At 52.2% G+C, this 22,542-nt stretch overlaps 1 protein-coding gene across 6 annotated transcripts in view; it reads left to right on the top strand.

Annotated features, from left to right (window-relative positions):
- SLC44A3 (solute carrier family 44 member 3) overlaps positions 1–22,542 on the top strand; it is a 101,287-nt gene that overhangs the window by 65,935 nt on the left and 12,810 nt on the right. For all 6 annotated transcript variants that reach the window (XM_047785242.1, XM_047785241.1, XM_047785246.1 and 3 more), the window contains exons 13-14: positions 18,822–18,959; positions 21,187–21,423. In XM_047785242.1, the coding sequence (XP_047641198.1) occupies positions 18,822–18,959; positions 21,187–21,423 (375 nt within the window). The remainder of the gene's footprint in view (positions 1–18,821; positions 18,960–21,186; positions 21,424–22,542) is intronic.

Here is a 22,542-nt window from a genome sequence, read left to right as displayed (position 1 = left end):
CTCGGATCCCGTGTTGCTGCGGCTGAGGTGTAGGCTGGCAGCTGCAGCTCAGATTCCACCCCTAGCCTGGGAACTTCCATGTGCCGCAGGTGCAGCCCTGAAAAGATGAAAAACCAAAACCTTTTTATTTGCATATTTTTAAAAATGTACATTCCAATAATTAAAATCATTTTAACAACAAAAAAAAATGGCACACTGATTAAACTGCATTTTACAGGCCACAGAACACCTTGGACCAGCTTGCTTTTCACTCTAGATTCCACCCCACTCCCACCTCCACCAACATGCAGGTTCTTTTTCCTTCCCTGCCAACCGCACCGGCACATGGCAGAGGCAGGCTCAGGCTTCGTGTCGGTAGTCCTGATTCTTTGATGTGAAAGGGGGCAGCAGAGTCATTTAAACTTGATCCACCCTCTTTGCATCTTACACAGCTCAGCAGCTAGAAGTAAAATAAAAAGGCAAGGCTCGTGGCAGGTACAGTGCGTGTTGGCCGCACACGCCTCATTACAACTCACCTGCTCACGGCTCCTGTCCAGTCGCTTCTTTTGAAGGCAGTGGATTCTTTTCCCCTTGTGTTTCTGTCTTCAGTTCTGACTTAAGGACTGTCTCGGACACAGCCCCATCGGGCTTGTCAGACATGGTTGCAGAGGGAGCAGAGCGAGGCTCCGGGGAGCAGACCCTGGTCTCTGCGGTGGCCAACGCTGCGCGCACCCCCTCATTATATCACGTCAATTCAGCTTCTTTGCGTGCCCCTCTTTCACTGCCCCACGAAAGCCCAGGGGCTCCTGTGGGTCGTGCAGGGACCACCGCCTCCTCCTGCTGTGCAGGGAGAGAAGTGGGGGGGAAGGAGGAGGAGGGCGGGGGCCCACCCTGCCTTCCAACCAGAGCAGCCTGCGTTCGTCTGCTTCAGCAGTGGGATTCCACTGGAGCTCTCATTTGGAGAGAAGACTCTGCAGCTCAAACGCCTTGGAAAAGCACTGTCCGCACCACGTTCGTGTTTGCTCTCTCTGCCCTCTTAGCCTAAGGGACGTACCTCTGCATTCTGAAGGCTCAGCACCTCTGTTAACCCAGTAGCTTTTCCTTTAGGGGCCTTCCGTGTCTCCATGATAAGTATGTATGAATTGCGCTGTCATTGCCATTATACAGGAAGGGGTCCTTGTGACAGATGTCCAGTGGGAGTGACCGTCCCTGATCGCAGGAAGGCTCAGCTAACCTCCTCGGGGAGCCAGCTCCTGGTGAATCAGTGTTGCGCACAGGGCTGGGTCCTTTGGATTCTGATCATGGGGCAGGTGCACTAGGCCCTGGCCTAAACCAGCTGTCAGAGCAGCTTTAACGTGCGGTGACTCCTGCAGGGCTGGGTGATGCCAGCTGGTGTGGGCCCTGCTGGGAGGCCTGAGGTTTAGGAGATGGAGAAAGAGGAGGAGGAGGAAGAATGGGGAAGGAGGAGAAAGAATGGTTGGTTGGTTGTCTTTTTAGGACCACATTTGCGGCATATGGAGGTTCCCAGGCTAGGGGTCAAATTGGAGCCAGCTTACACCACAGCCACAGCAACGAGGGGTCAAGCCGATTCTGCAACCTACACCACAGCTCACGACAACGCCGGATCGTTAACCCACTGAGCGAGGCCAGGGATCGAACCCGCATCCTCATGGATCCTAGTCAGGTTCATTACTGCTGAGCCACGGCAGGAACTCCCGAAGCGATGTGAGTATCGACGGGGAGGGAAAGGCCCCCTCTCGTCGAAATCAACTGCTGAAGAACAGAGTGAAATAAAGGCTTGTAAGAATGAAGATAATTACCGTCTAAGGGTGGTCGGAGCTATTGTGGTTCTCATCAGGCAGTGGACAAAGGAAAGTGAGCTTAAAGGGAGAGTAGGAATTTAGATTCGGCTTTTGAAAAATGTCCTGGCCTCGGAATGTGTTGCTAGGGGGAGAGTCTCTCTGGAAATCAGATTTAAAGGAGTTGAGGCTTATTTTTTATTTTGCTAGTTTTGTGCAAAAGGAGCTGGGAAATGGCCAGAAGAGAAGGCGATCCACTTGTTACCACCCGAACCCACATCTCTTCCTTACCTAACACGGAGGAGCTGGTGGTGTTTCACCACTGCTGCTGAAAAGCTTAATCCGTCTTCCCTGGTCCCAAGGGAGGCAGGTGGCAGTTGCCACATTCTGTGACACCCCGCCTAAGGCTGTGTGGTGATTTACTTGCAGGGCAGAGGGTGAGACCCCACCCCTCCTCATTTCTCATTGCCTGTCTGTCTGCATCGTAAATACCAAATGTGTGTGTAGCTGAAAAGATTATGTGTGTACACCTCCCACGTTTATTTATCCAACAAGTGTTTCCGTTGCATTCGAACCGTGTGACCCAGGCATAACGGGGGAGGGACTGTGGGGCAACAGCGTCAATATCAAGCAAGCCAGGCCTGCAGAGAGCTGACAGGCTAGCGCGGGGAGTGCGGGGAGCGTGAGCAGGTGCACAGGACGGCCGTGTAATCGTCTTCGTCACACACTGCATCCAGGACTGCGGCGTTCGGAAAGGAGCCTTGGGGATCCGGGAGGCAGGCTGACCTGATGACTGGAGAGCGGGCGCAGAGGAGGTTGGGTTTGCCAGGCGAGAGCAGGGCGCCATGGAGGTCGCCAGCCAATAGCAGCGACAGCAGCTGGACCCTCGAGGCACTCACTGTACGGCTAGTCGTGTGCCAGGCACACCGCCTGCGTTCGGTCCGTTGTGGGTGTTCACTGCAGCCCGTTGAGATCATTCTCTCCAGTTTACAGATGAGGAAGCTGAGGCTTAGGGAGGGTGCGTGGGTCGTGGCAGAGGCTGGCAACATGGCCGTCGTCTTGGTCACTCTCAGGCGTGGAGAATGATGTCCCGCTGCTGCTGCTGCGGGCCGTGATGCAGGGTGGCCAGGCGCCCCGGGGACTCTGGGCTGCGTCTCCTGGTCGGCCCTTGAGGAGAGGACAGGCTGGCTCAGATCTGCCCTCGTGCCGCCCGCCACGTGCGGCCACCTAGAGATGAGATAGCAATGAACGCAGAGATGGTGGCCTCTGGGCATTCGGCTGCAAGTGCCCATGGCTTCCTGGCTTCCTAACAAATATACTGTCAGAAAGGCTCCAGATAACCTTGTCAGAGCATCCACTGCAGAGAAAACTCTGCTGCGCCTCAGCAAATATACCCCTCTCTCCCCCGCCTACTTCAGAGTCCAGCCCCCTGCCTCACCCGCAGTCCACACTGCCTGCCAAGACTGGTTTCTCAGGGCACGTGATGCTGATCTCTGTCTCCTAAGCCTCTGCGGCAGACTTGCCTCAGTAACACCCCCGAGCCTTCTCTCCCCTCCGTGCTCCGTGCAGTGAGCTCAATTTCAGGGGTTCTTGTTCTCACGGTCCATCAGGAGCAAAGGGACTCAGTGACTTGGCCGCGTCTGATTTTGGTTCGTCCTCAGCCAGCTGGCAGCCCGCCGGGGACCCCTCTTCTCCCCTCTCCCGGAGCACCATGTGCAGCTCAGAAGAGAAAAGAACACGGAGCAGTTTCTCCCTCTAGATTATGTATAGGGGGTCAGGGTTCTTAAGGGGACACAGTTCTTGGGGTGGTTGACTTTGCCTCATCCCAGAGCATCCAGACAGCTGTCCTGTCCTTGACAGCCGCGGGTCTGAATCCCGCCACCCCGCTGACTGGTCTAGAGCTATTCTGGGGCAGCCGGCCGAGGGCGAGGGCCAGGAAGAGGCCTCTGTGTGTGCGGGTTGTAGCGGGAAACTCACACGTGTGTCAACAAGATAGTTTACTTGAAGGCCCATTTATAGATGACGGTAATCCCCACGGCCCAGCTGTTTTGTGGCAGATGCTACTGTCCTGACTTTAGATAGAAAGGAATTGAGACACCTATGTGTCAGGGGCCCCAGACTGTCTGGGAGAAAACTGACTCTATCCTCACGTTTCCTGGCGCATGGCTGGGAACCTGCTGAGCTGGGACGGGGCTTTACGTGGCTTCCTGGGGACAGCCTCCCCGGGGCCCAGCTTCCACCTGCTGTGGGCCTGTTGGCTCAGGAGGGTGTGGCTCTAACGCCCTACCCCCAGGGGGCCCCTGCAGCCTCTCCTCCTTCTAGGGAAAGGCCCAGGGAGCAGCTGGCATCTTAGGTTGGACTCTGAAGTCCTTCCTGACTTGAAATTCTTCTCCCTTCTCAGAGAAGCAGTTAATGTTTGTTGACTGAATAATTGCCTCTCTATAGGGAAGGGAGGGTGAGTTATGCAAGGGCCCACAGCTAATCTGAAAATCCTCTTGGGAGGCAACTGTTACGCTCCCTCCAAGATGTGCGGGTCCTGAAGACAGGAACACCTGCCACTTCTCTGGTACGCATGTGTGCCAAGCGCCATGCTCACTGCTTTACGTGTATTTACTTCCTTTAGTCTCACAAAAAATCCTGTAAGGAGGCATGATTCTCACCCTTTTTCTTTCTCTTTTCTTTTTTCTTTTTTTTTTTCCTTTCTTTTTCTTTTTTTGCTTGTTAGGGCTGCACTTGCAGCCTGTGGAAGTTCCCAGACTAGGGGCCGAATCGGAGCTGGAGCTGCTGGCCTACACCACAGCCACAGCAATGCCGGATCCTTAACCCACTGAACAAGGCCAGGGATCGAACCTACATCCTCATGGATACTAGTCAGGTTCTTAACCACTGAGCTGCAATGGGAAGTCCTTTTTCTTTTTTTAATAGAAGAGGACACTTGGGTTCAGGGAGGTTAATAGCAACCTGCCCTGGGTTAGACAGCAGGAAGGCAGCAGGGCTGAGCGCTAAGATGTGGGGCACACAGTAAGTCACCCCTTCTTCCTTGCCCACATTCTGAATACCTAAGAGACCCAAGAGACAGCAGAGGAAGATTAAAATTATCTCCTCGAACAACCAGTCGCTGGGTTGGAAAACACACATAGGGAGAGCTCATTAATGTTTCGCCCTGGAAACTGGAGAGGGGCCAGTTCACGGTCTCCCAGGCCCAGCCAGCAGTGTAGACCTGCCCTGGGGTCTCCCCTGGCAACTTAGCCGACAGCGGAAAAGGTGTGTTTCCGGTGGCAGGTGGATCCCAAGAGAACCGTGAGGGGCCAGCCAGCCTGTGCACTGCTCCTGCCTCCAGACTCACCCAGGCCCTCGAGTCGGCCGCCTCTGCTGGGAAGGAGTGTGAGGTATTAGCTGAAGGAGGTCCCTGGTCACGGAAATACGCACATGGGGTTACCCCACTGGGACTTGAACGCAGGGCTTCCCCAGCCCACAGGCACCCCTTGCACAAGAGAAGCTCAGACCCAGAGCTTTAGAGACCATGGGGTGCCCGCCCTTCAGGCCAGAAGAATCTGGGGTCCGGAGGGCTCGGGTGCTTCCAGCAGGGTCCCAGTGGGCAGAGCTTCCTGACTCTCCTCTTCTCTCCCCGTGTCCTCTCTCCAGCATCACTGAGACTCGGGCCAGACGAGTCCATCCCATTACACAGAAGGCCGCTGTGAGCCGCCCAGGCCCGCCTTGCAAGCAGAACTATGTGCAGATCCCCCATCCTTTGGGCGACATGCAGGTCAGGCCCAGTCTCACGAGGCAGAGGTGGGCACCCCGGAACCTAGGAAGGGCGGGATCTCTCCTCTTACCAACGGTACCAAGGCCCCAGCTTTCTTCTCCAGGCGTCCGCTCTTCTCCTTACACCTCAGCCCTGCCTTTCTTCTGGAAGAGATTTGCCTGCTTCCTAAGAGGGCTCCTTCTTCCTCTCCCCCCCTCCCCGGACCTGGACCACGTGTCCATCCCCCCCCCCCCCCCCCCCCGCCCCGGCAGAGCGATGGCGTGGGAAGAAGGCAGCAGGTCTGGGTTGGGATCGTAGCTCCTGCATGTACTGTGCCCGGTTGGACAGGTGACATCATCTTCCTGCTCAGCTCGGTGTCCCCACATATAAAGCACAGTCCTTCACACCTACGTCGTGGGCAGCTGGCAGGGCTCCTTGAACTAATATACGGAAGCAGAGCGTGGTGTTGGGCTCTTAGCACTTGCTCCACAAATGGCAGTTTCTTCTGTGAGGGGAAGGAGGGCGAGTAGCCGCTTGAGTTCATCCTCATGTTCTCCAGATATTGCAGGTCTGCCACTTGCCAGACAGACTGGGTGTGACGATGCCCGTCTCCCAGGATGATTCTAAACCACGAAGGAGATAATGTTATAGCCAAGATCTGGGTGTTGTGCCCAGCACGTCGAGGTACGTGCTGAATGAGTGGAGTCACTGTCGTTATGATCAACCCGCTAAGCGTACGAGCTCTGAGTCTGTCCTGGTTGCTGGGAGCGGTGCTGGGTTCCTGGGCTGTTGGGGGCGTATCAGCCTCCACGGAGACGGGCTCCTCCAGCTACGCCTTCCTCTTCCACACCCACCCTCAGCCAGAAGCACTGCGCTGGTGACTTGCTGGGGGCGCTGGGTTGCTCAGAGTGGCCCTTCTGGTCCTTGCAGTCCAGAATGATGCCCAGGTCTCCCCTCGAGAAGGGTGATGGTGAGGGAAGGCCAGCACTCAGATCCAAGCCCGGGACCAGGAGACAGAAGTGACCGTGGCCCAAGGTTAAGGAAACAGGCCCCGCACAGCGCATCCGTCCGGCCCCGGCTTTTCTGCACCTGGCGCTTGTATTCTTCCCCTTTGCTCCGTTTTTAGCAGTCAAGGGTGGTCGTGTCACTGCCTGGGGAGGTCAACCCAGGCTCTTTCCAACACCCCCGGTTCAGAATGTCATCCGATCCAAGGAAACACCCGTTGCTTTTCTGTCAGGCTCCTTTCGCAGGTCTGAGCTTCATGCAGGACATGAAGCAAACCCCTGATGTCCTTTGTCCCTTCCCGTCATAACGTGGTCTGCGTACGCTGCAAATGTGCTAAGGGAGCTGGCCTGTGTTTTTAGCTTTGACCTATGAAAACTTAGATGGAGGCAGCAAAACCCAATTTCCCTGTGAATAAAGAAGCAGGTGACACAGGCGCACACTGTGCTCTGATGAGCAGTGTTCAATGTGGGGCTGAAGCAGCTGCCCACCGAATCTTCCCGTGTTCTCCTCATCCGCAGGCCGGTGTCTGCTGTGGACGCCTTGCTGCCCACGGAGCCTGGACTGTCATCCGTGATGTTGGGGGGGAGGGTGGCAGGACGGTTCAAATGGAGGCTAGACCTTCTCAGAGTCCAAGTTCTCAGCTTTATCCTACATGCTCAAGAAATGCGAAGATGATCACAGATTACGTGCGACATGGCCCAGGTTCATCTAGTGTGTGGGCAATGAAACGAAACCATTGAGTAGCTCCGACTCCAAGTCGAATCTTCTTCCTGCTGCAGCGCAGGTTTCTTCATGCCACTTCTCTTCTTCTGCATCTGCTTCTGGAACAGGGTCATGGTCCGAGGCTCAGCGGGGCCACCTCTGAAGCTCAGGGCCTCCCTCCTCCCTTCGGAGCCTCTGAGCCCGACGGCAGTGCAGTCCTCAGCGGCCGCTCCCCCACTGTCTTCGTCTTCGACATTAGACGCCGTGGGAGAAGGAAGTGATTTTGGCCAGGGACTAGAGGATGCATAAAAGGTGAAAAAGAGAGAGAGAGAGAGGAGGTGTGAGTCACAGTGGTTGAGGGAATAAAAGCGACTCTGCCACGGCAGCTGCTGGCTCCGTGTTCTGCCCCAAGCTAGAGGCCGGCGGCGCTCTGGGCTGCGCTCCTCGAGTGTTGGCTTTGACTGTGAGGCCTTTGCCTTGCACAGGGTGTGAATCAGCCACAGTCTTAGATGTGCAAGAAATGCGGTATCGGAGTTGCCTCCGTGATGCAGCAGGTTACGAATCCTACTGCCGTGGCTTGGGTCACTGGGGAGATGGGAGTTCGATCCCTGGCTGGGCTCAGTGGGCTAAAGGATCCGGCATTGCTGCAGCTGTAACTCACATTCAGTCCCTGGTCCAGGAACATCTGTATGCTGCAGATGCACCTGTTAAAATTATACCTATGTACTATATGATGTTCCTCAACCTAATTTCTGGCTCTGGGCCCCCATTCCATGGGACCAGGAGGTCGTGCAGTCTGTTTTTCGTGCCCCGCCCCCCACCGCCCCATGGAGGTACAGGAGTCGGGTAGTCCAGACACGAGGGCACTCAGGCCGCCCTTGAGAGATCCATCTTCGCATCTGCATGGCTCCTTCAGGCCCTGCTTGGGAAGCTGGAGTCTTCTGAAGGCATCTATGGTCCTGGTAACCATAGGGGTCAGGTAACCAGCCCTCCTGCTTTGTCTGAGGCTGTTCTGGTTTCAGCAGGAACACCCCACGTCTCTGGAGCCCCCTCACTCCTGGCAAACCCAGACCCTGGGAGCCAGCCCGTCCCTTTAGAGACTTGCCCTCCTCTGTCCACTGCTGGAAAAAAAAAAAAAAAAAAAAAAAAGGAAGAAGCAGAAGTTCCCATAGTGGCTCATCAGGTTAAGAACCCAACTCCAGCTAGTATCCATGAGGATGCAGGTTCAATCCCTGGCCTCGCTCAGGTTAAGGATCCGGCGCTGCCACAAGCTGCTGCCTGGGTCACAGACATGGCACAGATCTGGTACTGCTGTCACTGTGGTGTAGGCTGGCAGCTCTAGCTCCAATGGACGCCTGGCCCTGGAACTTCCATATGCTGCAGGCGCAGTCTTAAAAAGAAGAAAAAAAAAGCAGAGGCCTAGTCAGGACCCCCAGCTCTGTAGAGACTCACGCTCTCAACCGGGGAGGGGAGACCTTCATGCCCACCTGCCACTCCCAGACCCCTGGGTCGCAGCAGGAACCCCCTTCCCGCACCTTCTCCTCAGATAGGAAGGGGCCTGAGAGCCTACAGTTTCAGAAATCACAAAGCCAGGGAGACATGCGGACTGGGTGTCCTCTTGCCTGCACCCCCCACCTGCTCCATCCCCTCACCGGGGGATCAGCACACAGCCCCCGTCCTGCTGGAATGAGGCCTCTGGAGAGGAAAGAAGGAGCAGACACAGAAGCAAAGAGACACAGAGGTCAGGGGAGCAAAGCAAGCCACCCACACTCTCAGCAGAGAGGGACAGTCCCCCTTCCACTGGGAGTCTCATCTCTGCGGCACGGGAAGAAGGCAGTCGGGAAAAACAGGAGAGGACTGAGAACTGTGGCTCGTGGCATTCCTGTCTGGGCGGGGCCAGAAAGTTCCTAAACGTTTCGGCTGGTGGATGCGGAATCCGAAGTCCTTCGAGCTCTCCCCTCCTTTGGCCTTTTACAGGGGCCCAGCTGGCGCAGGGCTGAGGCAGGGAGAAGCATTTGCTAGACTTGGGTTCACCCGCGAGCGAGACAGCTGAGGCCAGATGACTTTATCAGGAGGCATCTCAGTGGGGGTGCAGAGCCCTCCAGGCCTGGTCGCCATGCCTGTGTCTTCCTCCATCGAGGTGGCCACAAGGAAACTCAGCGAGATCCAAGAACCCAAGCCTGTTGGCCTGACTCAGTGCACCCCTCCCCTACTTCTGTGGATGGAGGCCCCCCTCCCCTACTGCTGCGGATGGAAGGGTGACTGAATACAAGCCCCTCCTTTCTCAGCACCTGCCCTGGTTCCTGCCACCTCCACACAGCCTGGAGCATCTGCTAAGAGGAGCAAGGCAGCAAAACAAAAAGGAAATACGAGCTCAAAAGAGCTGCCCTTTCTTGTTGGGGCAGCCCTGACGGTAGCACCGAGGACTGACGACATTCTCCTAAGGAGCAAACGCACCAATGAACTGAATTGGGCTTTGTCGGAAGAAATACCATGTGGAGGTCGTTCTTGGTTTGCCAAGAGCATCTTCCTTTCTCCATTCAAGGGCATGAGCCGCACAGGGTGAGTGTCAGTGTGGCTGGCCCAGAGCAGGGGCAGCTGTGCTGGGGACTCTCCGTTAAGGACCCAGCACTGTCATCACTAAAGAGGCTGGAAATGTTCAAAGTCCCGACAAAGTCGGAGTAATAATGAAACGCACAAACTGAGGAGGCAGGAGGAAGTGTGAGAGGACTCATCCTTCACCGTCCATGCTGCCAAAACTTAAGCCACAGTGTTAAAAAAAAACAAGCACTCGGAGTTCCCGTCGTGGCGCAGTGGTTAACGAATCCGACTAGGAACCATGAGGTTGCGGGGTCGGTCCCTGCCCTTGCTCAGTGGGTTAACGATCCGGCGTTGCCGTGAGCTGTGGTGTAGGTTGCAGACGCGGCTCGGATCCCACATTGCTGTGGCTCTGGCATAGGCCGGTGGCTACAGCTCCGATTCGACCCCTAGCCTGGGAACCTCCACATGCCGTGGGAGAGGCCCAAGAAATAGCAAAAAAAAAAAAAAAAAAAGACAAAAAAAAAATAAGCACTCTAACCTCTGAATGTTTCTCATGGTAATTTTAGAAAGTTTTTTTTAGAACCCTAAATGTGTAAAGATACGTTTATCAGACATTCTGGTGTTTCTCCAGTTTCATTTGTTGAAGTCAAATTCATGTTCGTGCTTTAATTTATCTATTTATTTTGTCTTTTTAGGGCTGCACCCACGGCATATGGAGGTTCCCGAGCTATGGGTCGAATCGGAGCTGCAGCTGCTGGCCTTATACCACAGCCACAGCCGCTCCTGTGACCTACACCACAACTCACGGCAATGCCGGATCCTTAACCCACTGAGCGAGGCCAGGGATGGAACCTGCATCCTCATGGATACTAGTCAGATTTGTTTCCACTGTGCCACGGCAGGAACTCCTCATGCTTTAATTTGAGCAGTTCTTTTAAGTTCCATTTTTACAGCTGACGTTGTCCCCATCCCTCCTCCCCCGTCTCCCTTCTGTGTATCTTTGCAGGAAACATCTGGGTGAGGTCCATGTGATGTGAGCAATGCTTATTTCTGAGAGGTGGGATCAGAGTGGTTTTCCAGCTTTCCTCTTAGTCTCTGTCAATATTGTTTGACTTTCTTTAATGATGAGCATGAAAATGATAGTCATTATTTAAAAAAAAAAAAGTCAAGACATTTTATCAGAGCAAACGGGATGTCACGGCCAAGTGCCTGGCTTTCACTGGCAGCATCAGGCCTTGGCTCAGGGAGTTCCTGCCTCCAGCCCACCTCCTTGCCTGCTCTCAACCCCAGAGGCGCCTGGCTGGTTTCCCCACTCGCCCTCGCACCGGACTTTTGCAGCTGGGGAGCCGTGAACTCTGGGACGGATCCGAGCGGCAAGGCAGGCCTGGAGGTCGGGTGTGTGATCAAAACCCGATCCGAGATGAAACTAGCTTGTGGGTCCCCACAGGTGTTAACTAGAAAAGACTCGGCTGCCTGGGGATGGGTCTGGGCTCAGCCTTGCCTGTATTTTCCTTCGGTTCCGAGCAAAGTATGAATGGCGGTGTTATTTATTCATCATCCGGTTTCTCGGGTTTGTTTTCATGGTTCTTGTTTTATTTTGAGTTCACAAATATCAGAACTTTGTTAGGAAGGCCTTCCAGAAATAAAGCTAGCTATTCACGGCCTGGCTGCTGGCAAATGCCTTTCCTCCGGCGCCGCCGAGGGAAGCTGTTTACCTTTTGGAAGAGTCAACAGAAGCTCGGGTTCACAGCTCCGCCACCAGAAGAAGGGCCCGCCTCAGTTTAGTGGGTGGACGAGCAGCCGGCCCTGCTGATGGAGGCCCCGCTGCTGGAGGAGCAAAGCTGGTCTTTCTGTGTGAGAGCTGCAATGAACATTCTTGGACCACTCTCAAAGTAAATTAAAGAGGTAATCCGGCGTTTCTGCTACCTAGAAGTACACTTAAATCTTTTCTTTCTCTCCAAAAATTGGAATTTTCTGTAGAATGGGAATAATGTAGCCACGGTGACGATTTCACTGGGTGGTGGCCAGCAGAAGAGACCAGATAATGCGGTAACAGCCGGGTCCCCTCCCAAGTACTGCGCAGACGCGATGCGTCTTTCCAGGGACCCGAGGGCTGGCGTGGGGGTGCCGTCACTCAGCGGTGGCGGAGGTTCAGCCCGTCTAAGTAACGGATTGGAAACCCGCCTCTTCCTACCCAACCATCATCCTGCCACCTCCTTGGCTCTTTTTAATGACGTGGCTCCTGAAAGCACCGCTTTCTTACTTTGAGCCTTTAGGAAGGAAAACACAGAGTGTGGCTCAAAGTAAATCTTTTCCTGCAGAAGGACCCGAGTGAGTCAGAGGTCCCCTTCTTGTAAGGGATGCCGCGCCGGGCGCAGGTGTGTGACGGGGGTGCCCCCCTGACTCCCTGTGCTCTCGTTTCCACAACCCTCGTCATCCAGGTGTGGTCGTTAAGAGGATTCAGTGCACTCGGGGGAACGTGGAATAGCGCCTGGCAGAGAGTACGTACCCGGCGAGTGCGTGCCACCATTTGTGGTGGTTGATATTACTTACACATGGAAGTGGCACACCTGCCTACGGACAGCAAAAGCGAAACAAAAAAAAGCCACAGGAACAAATTAGGAAGCTACCACCAGGCCTGTGGCAGGCCACTCGGGACCATCACTAAGGCCTCTCTTGGAGTGGGGTGGAGGGGAGCAGAGCACCCGGAAAGAGTTCCAGTTCCTCATCTTTTTACTTTCTCCCCAGAGGAGAGCTCCTTCTCTTCGGGCCTGACGCCCCGCTTACGGCTGCTCATGGCACCCAGGTGCTCCATGGACGGGTGGTCACAGGGCCTTCCGAACGACTCAGCAGAGCCCAGGAGGCCCGGTCAGGGTGCCTGGGGGCTCCGCAAAGGCTTTGGTGACAATTAGCCTTGGGACGCGTAGGGCTATGATGAAGCTGGAGCTGAGAGAGCTGCCCTGAACCTTCCTGGGTGGGGGTGGGCGTCGGGAAGCACAGGCTGGACCTTCCCTTCAGTCCTTCTGTTCCGCAGCCCGGCGTTTGAGCCCCGCCAAAGTCAGGGCTGGAGGAATCTCATCCCACTCCTCTGCTTGAGCTCTGAGTCCACCTCAGCGCCTCACCCATCCTGGTGCCCTGCGGGGGGACCAGCTAAATGCCACTCTCTGAAGGCTTCTACCCACCCCGCCCCGTGCTCCATCCTCCGCTCCGGCTGGGCTCCCTCCGGCGGCTCTCTCTCCTGTGCTGGCGTTGAGTTGCAGCTCATGCTTTCGCTGTCAAGCGGAGAATCCTTCCTCATATCCATCTGGTGTTTTCAGAGGTTCACTTTCAAGACAGAGACGTGTCTCCTTGTTTGGTGATGCTAAAGAAACACGCACATTGAGTTTTGTCTGGTCATAAATTAAAAGCCTGATGCCACTGGCTCCTTTTTCCTTGCTTCAGGATCTCCCGATTAACCCCCACAACCATGCTGTTCCTCATCATGTCCAGTCCTTCCCAGGAACTGGTGGCACCTGCAGGTGGCCTTAGCATCTTCGCCCGCCTTCCATCAGCCAGGCAAGCTGGGACGCCCAGCACTGAGCACTCAGCACCGCACTCAGGCTGAAAGGGCGCCAGTGCTCCGTGCATCCCTGTGCTCCATGCATGCCCTGTGCCCCATGCATGCCCTGTGCCCCAAGTCAGCCTCCCCGCCTCCGGCTCTTCATTCAGACATTAACGCTAGGCCTCTCCAGGTGCTCGGCGTGGACCCTGTGGTAAAATATCAGTGGTCCGGTAGCTACAGGAAGGATCTAGAGCATTTCTGTGTCGGGGCAGTTGTAATGTCCTCTTTCTGAGCACAATTCATGAACAAAGATGAACGGCTGTGGCCCGGAGATCTGTGGCATCAACACATGCGGGAGGAAGTGCCATCTTAACCTCTCCTCGTTTGAGCCAAGGGGCACAATCTTCTTGTCTTGCTTAGGATCCGGCGTGTTCAGCTGACTGGGAGGCCGGGCTCGGTAGGAAAGGCCGGCCCGCAGGAGCTGTATCCCCAGTAGGAGGCAGGAGCCCCAGCCCAGGGGCAGAGGGGTGGGGGCAGGGGCTGGCGACTGGACCCAAAGCAGAGGCGGAGGCCGCGTGGCCTGTGGGGTGAAATACCAGCGGTGCGGAGGGGTGGAGCGGCCTCTGCGAGGCAGGCCTGGTGGGGCCCGGGCTGAGCTCTGGAAAGCGGGCCCTGCCCCTCCTGGGTCCCCGTGAGCACGAGGGAGTGGCGCCTGCGGATGGAGAAACGGAGGGCTGGCTGCCCCTCCTGGCCGGTCTCTGCTGCTTAGAGAGCGGCCCGGGTTTCCGGGGTTTCCGGGGTGTGAATGAGATCGTCGCTGGGGAGGGGCTGCAGGAAAAGGCCACCCTTTATTATGTGCTTGCTGGGCCTGCGCTCTGCTCTGTGCTTCAGAGGGAACCTGTTCTCTTTTTTTTTTTTGTCTTTTTTGCCTTTTCTAGGGCCACTCCCCAGGCATATGGAGGTTCCCAGGCTAGGGGTCTAATCAGAGCTGTAGCCTCCTACGCCAGAGCCACAGCAATGCAGGATCCAAGCCGTGTCTGTGATCTACACCACAGCAACGCCGGATCTTAACCCGCTGAGCGAGGCCAGGGATCAAACCCTCAACCTCATGGTTCCTAGTTGGATTCATTAACCACTGCGCCACGACGGGGACTCTGGCAACCTGGTCTTTAATCCTCCCAACATCCCTTTGCAGTAGGTGCTATAACTCACGTTCCAGGTGAGGACATTAAAGTCTGAGAGGAGTTAAATCATCTGCCCACAACTGCCAGCCAGTTGGTGGTAAGAATTAGGATTGGAGCCTAACACTAAGAAGGGCCTGTGCTTATTACCTGAACCACTGTGACTTTTTTTTTTTTTTGGTCTTTATAGGGCCACGCCTGTGGCACATGGATGTTCCATATGGCTAGGACGTGTCATCGGGACTAAAGCTGCCGGCCTACACCGCAGCTATGGCAACGCCGAGTACTTAACCTGCTGAGCAAGGCCAGGGATTGAACCCGCATCTTCATGGATACTAGCCAGGTTTGTTACCGCTGAGCTATGAGGGGAAGTCCTTGACCACTGCGCCTTTAAACAGCTTTTAAATAATAATTGATAGTGTCATGTCCAGAAAGTTAGAATGAAGAACAAAAAGGAGCTCCCTGATGTTCCAGAGCATGTGGGTAATGCCCTTGACCTTGGATTCCAGTCTGTAAAGGAAGATTACGCCATCCTCTGCCTGCCTGCCCGCCCTGCACGTGTGTCGTCAGGGGGACGACTCGGAGGCCTGGCTCTGAGAACCTTAGGTGATCAGAGATGCTTAATCATTAATGAGCAGTGAGTTTCCCCATCCCTACTCCAGACTTAAGTCCTGACACTGGGGGACCTAAGTCCACCAACAGTCAGTTTGGGGGCTTTTCTTTTCCTTTTTTTTTTTGTCTTTTTGCCATTTCTTGGGCCGCTCCCACGGCATATGAAGGTTCCCAGGCTAGGGGTCGAATCGGAGCTGTAGCCGCTGGCCTACACCAGAGCCACAGTGACACGGGATCCGAGCCACCTCTGTGACCTACACCACAGCTCACAGCAACACCGGATCCTCAACCCACTGAGCAAGGCCAGGGATCGAACCCGAGACCTCATGGTTCCTAGTCGGATTCATTGACCACTGAGCCACGACAGGAACTCCCCAGTTTGGGGTTTTAAAAGCAAATGGTCAGAAACCAAGAGCTCCTGTGGAATATCGTTAAGGCACTTCGGCAAGGACCTCATCTGGCTCAGAATATCCCCTCTGAGGGAGGCAAGCAGGGAGCCCCGTGGGGGAGGGGGTACCCAGCTTTTCATCTTTGAGAACCAAATATTTGCCTCTCGTGGGCCGTGGGGAGGAGGGAGTTAAGACGGAGGATTCTGTCATTGTGTGACTCACACCCCGCACTCCCCCTACCCCCACCCTGTTCCCTCTGCCTCACACCCTGATTCAGACCTGCTCACGGGGGGCTGGATCGCTGCGATGGGCTCCACACGGGTTTCTTTACAATGGTTGTGAATGGGTGTATCAAAGGATTAGTTTTATACCATGAGATTTAAAAAAAAAAAAACCTTTCATCCTTTAAGCCAAAAGGAAAGGCAAAACCCAAGCAGGTAGCATTCCAGTGTATTTTCCCAGGGAAGGCATACATTCTTTGTTGGAAACTGCAGTGCAAGTAGCAGTTTAAAGATTTCAAGGGAAATATAAGACATAGGTGGTTTTGAAATTATATAGTTAAAAGGTATTTTGAAAAAAATGACCCAAGAAATCTCACATGAATACACACAACCACTCGTCCTCTTAGAGTTAGTAATCTCATTTCTGGAAGTTTATCCTTAAAAATTACCCAAAATCAGGAAATTAGGATCTTAATTTATTAATTTATTAATCTTAATCATTATTTATAACAGCAAAATATTTGAAATAGTCTAAACATGCCCTAGCTACACATGTGCACACACACGCTCCTGATAAAACATGTATTTATTAAAAATTAGAATTATAGGAGTTCCCATTGTGTCTCAGCGGTTAACGAACCCGACTAGTAACCATGAGGGTTCGATCCCTGGCCTCGCTGCTCAGTGGGTTAAGGATCTGGCATTGTTGTGAGCTATGGTGTAGGTCGCAGTCGAGGCTTGGATCCCGGATTGCTGTGGCTGTGGTGTAGGCTGGCAGCTACAGCTCCAATTCGACCCTTAGCCCGGGAACCTCCATGTGCCGTGGTTATGGCCCTAAAAAGACCAAAAAAAAAGAAAAAAAAAGTAGAAAAATAGCAACATGAAAATGCTTATTATTTCCTATTTAAAGGAAAATAACTCATATATAGCAATGACACTGCACCATTTAAGTTGTATATCTGTTCATTCCTAGAATTTCTATTCTGTGTTCTACTCTGCTTCATTTTTCATACAAGCTGTTCATTTTTTTTTTCTTTTTTGGCTTTTTAGGGCCTCACCTACAGCATATGGAGGCTCCCAGGCTAGGGGTCACATTAGTGCTACAGCTGCCGACCTACACCACAGCCACAGCAACATGGGATCCAAGCCACATCTGTGACCTATACCACAGCTTGTGACAACGCTGGATCTTTAACCCACTGAGCGAGGCCAGGGATCAAACTCTCATCCTCTTGGATACTAGTCGGGTTTGTAATGCACTGAGCCACGACGGGAACTCCCACTGTTCATTCCTCGTAGTCACTGTTTCTTCCCATCTTATTTATTTATTTCTAATTAAAGTATAGTTAATTTACAGTGCTGTGCCAACTTCTCCTGTGTAGCAGAGTGACCCAGTCATACATATATGTACATTCTTTTGCTCATACTGTCTTCCAGCATGTTCTATCCCAAGGGGTTGTGTATAGTTCTATACAGCAGGACCTCATTGCTTATCCTTTTTTATGGCTGCATCTGTGGCGTATAGAAGTTCTCAGGCCAGGGGTGGAATCGGAGCTGCAGCTGCAGGCCTACACCACAACCACAGCAACACTGGATCTGAGCCCAACTGCAACCTACACCGCAGCTTGCAGCAACACCAGATCCTTAACCCACTGAGTGAGGCCAGGGATCGAACCCGCATCCTCATGGAGACTACGTTGGGTTCTTAGCCACTGAGCCACAATGGGAGCTCATGTTTATCCATTCTAAATGTAGTAGTTTGCATCTACCAACGCGAAACTCCCCATCCATCTCACTCCTCCTTGGCAACCACAAGTCTGTTCTCCATGTCTGTGAGTCTGTTTCTGTTTTGTAGGTAAGTTCATTTGTGCCGTATTTTAGATTCCACATGTAAGTGATATCACATGGTATTTGTCTCTCTTGCTGACTTACTTCACTTAGCATAAGATCTAGTTGCATCTGTGTTGCTGCAAATGCCATTATTTTGTTCTTCTAATGGCTGAGTAGTATTCCATTGTGTCTATGTACCACGTCTTCTTAAATCCGTTCGTCTGTCAGTGGACATTTCGGTTGTTTCCATGTCTTGGCTAACGTGAACAGTGCTGTGGTGAACCTGGGGGTGCATGTATCTTTTCGAAACATAATTTTGTCTGGATATGTGCCCAGCAGTGGGATGGCCGGATCATATGGTCGTTCTGTATTTAGTTTCCTGAGGAACCTCCATACTGCCTTCCACGGTCGTTGCACCAATTCACTTTCCCACCAACAGTGCAGGAGGGTTCCCTTTTCTCCACACCCTCTCCAGCCTCTGTCATTTATAGACGCTGATGACGGCCATTCTGACCAGTTCCTTTACACCTTCCACATACGTCCTTGAAGGCTTTGTTTGAGACTGTTTTCAGGGTACAGTTCCTCCTGTTTGATGTGCTGTTCATGTCCTTGAGCCATCTGTAAATTTTTCCTGTGGCCCCTTCTCCGTCTTCTTCAAGGGCTGTTGTCTGGGCTTCCACCTTCCTTCACTTGGAGGGATGTGGATTTGCTTTGCCTCCACCCAGGCCTCGTAATTGCGGTTTTTCCAGGACATTTCTTTACCTCTTTCCTGGGATGGATGGTTGAGTTTGAGGGTAGAGTCTGAATTTGTGCAGACAGCTCACTTTCCTGGGCGTTGTTTCTTCCCCTCATGGGGTTAAATCCCTAGCCCCTCACCCCTGAGGCTTTTATTGAGCCTGTGGGTTCAGCTCTTGCCACTACCTAGGGTCCGCTTTGTTTCTAGCACCTAAACCTCCTGTCCGGCCCTTAAACCCTGCTGTGCCTTAAATCAGCTTATGCTTTACTCAGCATTTCCATGTTTGTAATGAGGTGTTCAACCCATCATATTGGCCAGAAATACTTATTTATCTTTTCCACATACTACAATCATGTGACAGCACATGTGCATATACTCCAGAGACTGGAAGCGACTTTGAAAATGACGTGACTTGTTATGGGTGTAGATAGTGGTTTATAGTAACTCTTTTCCTCTATGTTGATACTACTCTGTATTGGCCTTATATTGTCCTTGAAGAGTAAGACTCATCATCTTTTTAACGATTGTCTTTTGTTTCAGAATGCGTACACTGCAACTGCCATTAATGGGACAGATTTTTGTACATCAGCACAAGATGCTCTCAAACTCTTCTCCAAGAATTCAAGTCACTTTACATCTGTTAACTGCTTTGGAGACTTCATCATTTTCCTTGGAAAGGTGAGATGTCTTCCCTAAAACAATAGAGGAACTTGGGATCCAAAAATGAAGCCACCTAAAAGAGGGCGGCTGTTTCCTGATTGCTTCTGGCAGATGCCTCGTCCTCTCATTTAAATCCTCAGTCCTGTAAAGTATCCTTAATTTCGCGGATGAGGAAACAAAGGTTTAATAACTTGTCCAGGAGCCCACAACAGGCAGAGCCATGATTCAAAGCCTGGTCTTATCTTAGCTCTGCTCCATTCTTTCTTCCATTCTGAACCCCACTTTCTCACATCTTCTAGGGGTTGTTTGTCATAAACATATATGAAATAGTCCTGACACCTGATGGAATGTCTACATTATTTAAGGGCATTAAGTCCATAAAGGCAGCATTGTTCATGTCCCAAGTGGAGCCAGTTACATTTCTGCTGTCTTTTTCCAAGGAGTTGTATGAAGTCTTATGAAAACCTCACTTTTCATTCTATGAACTAAATAGAACATGCCTCCTTTCTGGGTTGCAGGGAAGCGACTGGAAATATTAGTCAAAGGGGTGCTGCAGCCCCTCACTTGACCCTGCCTCAAGCTGAAGTTTCTTTGCACTCTGCTAGTGTGTGTGTCTTGAGTGGTTGTCGCCCACTGGGCTTATCTCTAGACACCTCCGTTTGCCTGGTCCTGCTTCGACTTGTCTGCCCTTCCAGTTCTTGGCCACAGACATCCTGACCCTCCCTCCACGCCTTGCCTCTTCCGGCCATTCCTCCACGTAGGACTTGCGTGCTGGGGACTTCGGTGGTGCCCCAAAGTGAACAAGATCTCAGTCTCCAGTTGTGGCCTGGCCATTGCCAAATATAGGGACTCTTTGCTCCTCGTTTAGCATTTTGTGCTTCTGTGGCATTTGATGTATGTCCCTGGTGCATTACTATCAGAGCTAGCTGTCAGTAACAAGTTAGAACAGGCTTGGATTTCACGGGTGTGTGCTAATTGCACGTGTATTTTAGTGCTCAGCTGGGCCCGAGACTTTTCCTGCAACAGAAACTCTAGAAGAACCATCTGATTCCGCCTTTCGAGGCAGCCTAAATAATCTAAGTCGTGGCTGTATTTAAACCGGTAATGTTGCCTGCGTGAGCTCGGTAGGATTGTGAATCATGTATTTTCTAATAACTACTTGCAGAAATTTTTGGAATGAGGTTTCATTTTTATAACACACTTGTGTTTTATTTTAGGCAGCAATTCCTTTTCCTCTGTTTCCCAAAAGGAGCACAGTTGCTACCGAGCTTCTAATGAACATGTGACACCCAGGGCTGGCTGGCTGCCTCTGAGTGAAGTAGCAGGCAGACCTTCATGTCCATTGTCATGGACACTGTGGTGCAATGGACGCTCCAGATGGGCTCCACTGTGTCCGTTAAAGAATTAGGTACCTCCTGGCTGGTAATCATATTCCCGGAAGTATAATAATTACTATAGCCAAAGACTATTATCCTATTATCTCCCTAGACCAGCACTGGAAAACCGGCCCACTTTAATCCCCTGGGTGAAAGTAATCAATGTTAAACTACAGTGTCTCCACTCAATGGATTGTTGCACTGTTGTTTTTAAAAATGGCCTTTATTAAAAAAGTCTTTAAGGAGTTCCCATCGTGGCTCAGTGGTTAATGGATCCGACTAGGAACCATGAGGTTGTGGGTTCGATCCCTGGCCTTGCCAGCGGGTTAAGGATCTGGCGTTGCCGTGAGCTGTGGTGTAGGTCACAGATGCGGCTCGGATCCCGTGTTGCTGTGGCTCTGGGTAGGCCAGAGGCTACAGTTCCGATTTGACCCCTAGCCTGGGAACCTCCCTATGCCACGGGAGTGGCCCAAGAAATGGCAAAAATAAAAAAATTTAAAAAAATTTTAAATGACGATTCTAGTGTTCAGCAGGGGGAAAAAAAAAAAGACCAAGATTTTTATAAGGTATCATTACACCTACGTAAATACAAAAATCAGGCACAGTTAAAATGAGAATGTATATACGCTTCTCATCCTCCAAATTAACTGGGCTTTCTTTTGGTATCATAACTTTTCATTTTTTTCCTTCCTATTTCATTTTACCAAAATTTCTGCCAAGAGTGCTCCATGAGGCACATGCACACTCACACCGATGCGTGTATGTGTGCCTTTTACTGCAAAGAACTATTGCTCATTACCGACAAAATCGTTTCTAAAATAACCCAACCACCCGACTGATGATTTGCAACCACCTCTTGTTTTGAACAGGTCTTGGTGGTGTGTTTCACTGTTTTCGGAGGCCTGATGGCATTTAACTACAACCGTGTGCTCCAGGTGTGGGCAATCCCACTGCTTTTGGTTGCTTTTTTTGCCTACTTAGTAGCCCATAGTTTTTTATCTGTGTTTGAAACTGTGCTGGATGCACTTTTCCTGTGTTTTGCTGCGGACCTGGAAACAAACGATGGATCAGCGGAAAAGCCCTACTTTATGGACCAAGAGTTTTTGGTAAGTAAACATTTCATTTCCTCTTTCAACCTCCATCTTCACAGTCGCCACTGTTGAAGGCTCACAGCAGGAGGAGGCTCGCACCCAGCCCCGGAGGGCTCGGGGGCTGCTCGGGGAGCTTCTGCCCCGTGCCCCACGTGTCCTGAGGGTGAGGCGTGGGCTGCATTTCCCAAAGGTGAGATCCCATCTCCCTGAGGGAAACCTTCTCCCTGCAGAGGCATGAAGCTCAACAGTTAACACTAACCCAGCGACCCGAGGTAGACGCTGTTCTGGCCCTTTGACCGTGTGGAGATTTCACAGTTGATCTTTTTCTAAGACATTTTTGCATCCCGAGCATCATTTTAGGGAACACCTACCTGATCACCTCCTGTGCCCGTGGGGACAGATCTGCGATTCTTCGGCCCTTTGTTAACCAGGGCACAGCAGTGCTGAGCCGCACCTGCTGTCTGGAAATAGCAGGCAGCTGTTTCCAGCAGCTTTGGCAACACAGTTGTTGCTCGTTTGCCTTATCCTTTGCAGACAGGGATATTTTAACAGCTGAACGACGTCTCATCTCTTTCCATGGTCTGGGTCAAATGCCATTTTAACAATTCTCTCTCATTCGACTGCCACAGAACCTAGGAATTAAAGCCTTTTTGCCTTTAAACAGAGCATGCAAAGCACCCCTTGGTCCAGCCAGGCACTGAAGTTTAACAAGCATTTCTATAGTTTTATAATTAAATGTATCCCCATTCTTCCCCACATAAAACATAAAATACCAAAGAAAATATTTCTGAAGCTAACTAGGTCTTCTTTCCCCGATTCACACTATTCTGATTTTTAACTTACAAACTCACTTTGAGGAGTTCCTGTCGTGGCTCAATGGGTAACGAATCCAACTAGGAACCATGAGGTTTCGGATTCGATCTCTGACCTTGCTCAGTGGGTTAAGGATCCCGGGTTGCCGTGAGCTGTGGTGTAGGTCACAGACGCGGCTTTGGATCCCACGTTGCTTGTGGCTCTGGTGTAGGCCGGCGGCTACAGCTCCGATTAGACCCCTAGCCTGGGAACCTCCATATGCTGCGGGTGTGGGCCTAGAAAAGGCAAAAAGACAAAAAACACAACAAACAAACCTCACTT

The sequence above is a fragment of the Phacochoerus africanus genome, chromosome 6 (assembly GCF_016906955.1).
Source record: "Phacochoerus africanus isolate WHEZ1 chromosome 6, ROS_Pafr_v1, whole genome shotgun sequence".
In the NCBI taxonomy this organism is placed as follows: domain Eukaryota; kingdom Metazoa; phylum Chordata; class Mammalia; order Artiodactyla; family Suidae; genus Phacochoerus; species Phacochoerus africanus.
This window is presented reverse-complemented; position numbering and strand designations above follow the sequence as displayed.